The sequence below is a fragment of the Puma concolor genome, chromosome A1 (assembly GCF_028749965.1).
Source record: "Puma concolor isolate L17-30 chromosome A1, mPumCon1.1.hap2, whole genome shotgun sequence".
NCBI lineage: Eukaryota > Metazoa > Chordata > Mammalia > Carnivora > Felidae > Puma > Puma concolor.
The window spans coordinates 160,224,347-160,229,518 of record NC_141667.1 but is presented as its reverse complement, the minus strand read 5'-3'; the positions used below and the strand labels follow the sequence as shown (position 1 = coordinate 160,229,518).

Sequence of the window (5,172 nt, the reverse complement as noted above, 5' to 3'; positions counted from 1 at the left end):
GCTTTTAAACCCAACCTTAATCGTTCGGAGCGCGCGGGCGGGAGAGGCGAGGAGGGCGAGCTCGGGGTTCGCCGCCGCCGCTGCCGCGCGCGCTCAGGAAGCAGCGTGGCTGTGCCCCCTCCCAGGCCTCCTTCCCCCTCCTTCCTGCCCCTGCTCCCCCTCCTTCCTCCCCTCCTCCCGCCCCGCCGCCCGCGCCCCGAGCTTCTACTCCCTCCCCACGTCACTCGCCAGCGCGCCATGCAAATCACCGCCGCCGCCGGCTCCCATTGGCCGCGGCGCGCTCATTTAATGGCAGCCCGGGCCCGGCGTATGGCTGCTGGGCCCCGCGCGCCGCCGGCCCCGCGTGCGCCTCCGCTCCGAGCGCACGGCCTCGGGCAGGCAGCGGGCAGCCAGTCCCGGGCTCGGCGGCCCCGCTCTCTGGCCCTCTCCTCGCGCCTGCGCTGCCCCCGGCCCCCCTCCCCAGCGGCCCCCCTCCGCGCCCCCCTCCGCGCCCCGCTCCCCCCCCCCGGGCACCTGGGACCGGCACATGCCCAGCGCACGCGGCGCGCCGCGCTGCTAGAAGTTGTAGCCCCGGAGTTGGAGGCCGCCGAGGACCGAGCGCAGGAGCGAGGAGGCGGCGCTCGGCGGCGGCCAGCGAGAAGGCGGCGGAGAGCCCCGGGCCAGGCCCCGCGCACGGCTCACGTCCCGAAAAGTGGAGCTGCAGCTTGGCGACGCCTGCACCTGTTTGCGCCGCTCCGCCGAGGCGACCGGGCTGCGGCGGCGGCGGCGAAGACGGCGACCCCGGCCAGCGCCCTCTTCCGCAAGTGGTTTGAGCGCCAGGAGAAACTTTGCACCTGTGAGCCGGACCTGCGCTGAGTGCGTGTGTTTTTGCCTCCCGTTCCGTTGTCTTCGCTTCCACCTGCGCCCCGCTCTCCTCTCCGGTAGGACTTCTCCCCCTCCCCGCGTCCCGCTCCGTTCGATTGAGCCCCTCTCCACCCTCCGCCCCCCGGCCGTCTATGCTCCCGGCCCTCCCCGCGCGGTGCCGGTGAACCCGCGGGCCGCCCCGATGTACAGCATGATGATGGAGACCGACCTGCACTCGCCTGGCGGCGCCCAGGCCCCCACGAACCTGTCGGGCCCGGCCGGGGCGGGCGGCGGTGGGGGTGGCGGTGGCGGCGGCGGCGGCGGCGGCGGGGTCGCCAAGGCCAACCAGGACCGGGTCAAGCGGCCCATGAACGCCTTCATGGTGTGGTCCCGCGGGCAGCGGCGCAAGATGGCCCAGGAGAACCCCAAGATGCACAACTCGGAGATCAGCAAGCGCCTGGGCGCCGAGTGGAAGGTCATGTCCGAGGCCGAGAAGCGGCCGTTCATCGACGAGGCCAAGCGGCTGCGCGCGCTGCACATGAAGGAGCACCCGGATTACAAGTACCGGCCGCGCCGCAAGACCAAGACGCTGCTCAAGAAGGACAAGTACTCGCTGGCCGGCGGGCTGCTGGCGGCCGGCGCGGGCGGCGGCGGCGCGGCGGTGGCCATGGGCGTGGGCGTGGGCGTGGGCGCGGCGGCCGTGGGCCAGCGCCTGGAGAGCCCGGGCGGCGCGGCGGGCGGCGGCTACGCGCACGTCAACGGCTGGGCCAACGGCGCCTACCCCGGCTCGGTGGCGGCGGCGGCGGCGGCCGCGGCCATGATGCAGGAGGCACAGCTGGCCTACGGGCAGCACCCGGGCGCGGGCGGCGCGCACCCGCACGCCCACCCGGCGCACCCGCACCCGCACCACCCGCACGCGCACCCGCACAACCCGCAGCCCATGCACCGCTACGACATGGGCGCGCTGCAGTACAGCCCCATCTCTAACTCGCAGGGCTACATGAGCGCCTCGCCCTCGGGCTACGGCGGCCTCCCCTACGGCGCCGCGGCCGCCGCCGCCGCCGCCGCGGGCGGCGCGCACCAGAACTCGGCCGTGGCGGCGGCGGCAGCGGCGGCGGCCGCGTCGTCGGGCGCCCTGGGCGCGCTGGGCTCGCTCGTCAAGTCCGAGCCTAGCGGCAGCCCGCCCGCCCCCGCGCACTCGCGGGCGCCGTGCCCCGGGGACCTGCGCGAGATGATCAGCATGTACTTGCCCGCCGGCGAGGGCGGAGACCCGGCGGCGGCCGCGGCGGCCGCGGCGCAGAGCAGGCTGCACTCGCTGCCGCAGCACTACCAGGGCGCGGGCGCAGGCGTCAACGGCACGGTGCCCCTGACGCACATTTAGGGACGCGGGGACTCTGCGGCCCGCGCCCACGACGCGCGACGAGGGAGCGCGCGGCCCGCCCCGGGCGGCCTTGCTTTTGTACAGACGTTTCCACGTTCTTGTAAAGAGGAAGGCACTGGCGACGAGCGCGGGCGACCCGCGGCCCCCACCTCCCCTTTGCGGGAGCTCCTGGGGACCCGCCGGGCGCAGACACCGCCGTGCGGTCTAGGCCGACTTCGGGGCTTTCTTGAGACTTTTTGTACAGTATTTATCACTCACGGAGGAGGCGGAAAGCGTTTTCTTTGCGCGAGGGGACAAAGGCCAAACCAAGCGAGAGGCGACTCCCAACTTTTCTATCCCGGCCGGCGCGCCCCCTCACCCTGCACCGCTTCCTGGCGCCGTTTGGTCGCCCGAGACCCGAGGCTCGGTGCCGGGAGCTGTGCTCGTTCGTTATTGATGTAGTGAGGCAGATCCAGACACTTAACGACTTTTTTGTAGTTGTTACCGCTTTTTTTTCCCTTTTTTCCTTTTTTTTCTTTTTGGTTGGTTTGTTAATTTATACACAGATCTCCCCAGTGCTTTCGGGTGGCCGTGTTATATTCTGGGTTTTGTAAAACTTTCTGTATCTGAGCATTTCCATTTTTTTTTGTTTTGTATTATTTCTTGTAAATGCATTGTGAAATTTTTATTTTCGGCGTTGCGGTGTGGGGAGGGGGATTCAGATTCTGTACATAATTTCCTAAAAAGCCTTTCTTCTAAAAACGAAAAAAAGACCTCTCCTTAAAACAAAAAATGCATCGAGTTTTGAGTCAATAAATTTGAGAGAGAGAGAGGGAGAAAAAAGCCCAGTTTTCCCCTGTAATTGGAACGTGCTAATTTTATATGCATGTTTTGTGACTTTAAAATACAATTAGTAAATCAGAAGGAGAAAGAGGCGTTATCAGCATAAACTAAAAGTGAGAGACTCCCCGGGGGGTGTGGGGGGGGGGGAGATACGATCTTCACGGAGCTCCCTTCAGTGGAAGGGAAGAAACTTAAAATCGATAGATGGTTTTGTAGCATTTACAGTGTTAATACGGATCAAGAAATAATGACCAGGTTTCTAGTCTGGCCCTTTGGTGTGTTGTTTCTAACCGCGGGCCCACATGGCTGCTTCTGCGTCCCCGCCGCCTAGGATCTCTGCCGAAGTTTGGTCTGCAGGACGAAGGAGACCCCGATGGCGGCACCAGGCCCCGGACGGATGACCTCCGTGGGGTCACGGAGGCCTCCAATTGCCCCGCAAGTAACAAGATTGCAAATGGAATTTATCTGAATTTGTCTCAAGGGAACACACTTGGAACCAAAATGTAGTGCAACTGAGCCCCCTCCGTCCCTCCTCAGCCCCTCCCTCTGGCTTCTTTCTCCTTGGGAAAGGGCAAACCGATCGAGAATTCTCTCTCTCTTTCTCTCCCCCCGCCCCAACATAAATACACAGCGCACTCACTCTGTACACTCACTCACCACCCCCCTACCCGCAGAGTGAACTGGGATACACAAAATGTGTTTGTTATTCCTAACGAGATCGGAGGGTGTTTGATGCTTTAAATTTTTTAATTATATTTTTTCTAGGTGTTTATGGGTACACTGCAGTTTTTTCTGGAATTTCAAGTTTTCTGTAAAACTTTGTCTTCAAGTAACCTGACAGCATTAAATACTGCATTTAAAAGTTATACTGTAGCAAATACGTTTTGAAATTAGTCACAACATAAAGATGAAGTTACATTCTGGGGGAGGAAAAAAAAAAAGCCTTGAGGCCACATCAAAACACGTTGATTTCATCAGCTTTAGGCCTCCTCCTTCATTTTCTTTTCTTGTCCTGGAATGAGCAGAGACCATCTCTCCAAAAATGGGCCTGTGCTCCTAGGTTAATGAGAACCTCATTCAGCCTGCGTTGGAGAATAGCTTTAAGTAAAATGCTAAACTGGCAATTGACATGTGTCTTTTTTGGAGTCGTTTTGATAATTTGGCTTAAACCATGCATTTTTTAAAAGTGACTGCAAAAATTTCAGGAACGATGTCCACTGCTTCTTTCTAACAGATAATAAAGTCCCCTCTTTTTTTCTCTTTTCTTTTATTTAAGCAATCTGATCCTTTGTGACACGGTGGCCCCTGAAAGTGTTTGGATATGTGTGGATCGCTGAGTGGCACAGCATCAGGAAGTAGTCTGGGGATACATGAATAAATGCCACACAATCCTCTGGGAGATGCTTTGGGAAATTCGGTAATGCTCTGCTAATTCACCACACCCAGCTTAAGGAGCGGGCCACATGGCTCTGAAACGTAGGTTAAACGGACTCTCTCCGTGCTTTTGCTAACCCTAATCCCAACATGTCCCCGCACTTATTAAACCGGCACACAGATGTGCAGTTGTGGCCACACGTGTGTACGCCCCTGGTTGGTATCTGTGCTCAGCCACTGGCATCCAGATCCTGGCTCATCCCCCGTATTAGTGATGTGGTCACACTCGTGTGTCAGACTGAGAAGTGTAGCACCGGGCAGGAGTTCTGGACACAGCTGTCCCTGGGTCTCCCCGAAGGTGGATGTAGGACATTTTCCCGCCTGTGCGGCATACAGAGCCGAAATTCAATGCCGGGTGCTGGGAGCCACTTCTGTTAAAAACCCAGGAAGATCTTAACATAGGAATTCCTGAAATCCCGCGAAATTTGTTGTGTTGATTAGAACGACATGGAGAAAAGCAAATAGAGATCCGTGAATGACTCCATTAAAAATAAGCCGGGATGGGGGGAGCAGCCGGTGGCTGGGATGCACGTCGGGGCTGAGACCCTGGCTCTCCAGCAGCGTTTGTGCAGTTTACACTCGTGGAGAAAATATCCCACTAGGCCCTGGAGACGGCTCGCTCGCCTGCGAATTTGGTTCTCGTCAAGGTTCCTCCTCATGACATTCAGGAAACCAACCGGGATCTGAGGACT

The 5,172-nt window shown here is 60.1% G+C and overlaps 1 protein-coding gene across 1 annotated transcript; it reads left to right on the top strand.

Moving 5' to 3' along the window:
- The first annotated feature begins 663 nt into the window (after positions 1–663).
- On the top strand, positions 664–4,316 carry SOX1 (SRY-box transcription factor 1). The gene has a single exon (XM_086708365.1). The coding sequence runs from the start codon at positions 1,046–1,048 to the stop codon at positions 2,222–2,224; it is 1,179 nt and encodes a 392-aa protein (XP_086564491.1). The 5' UTR covers positions 664–1,045; the 3' UTR covers positions 2,225–4,316.
- Positions 4,317–5,172: the final 856 nt, after the last annotated feature.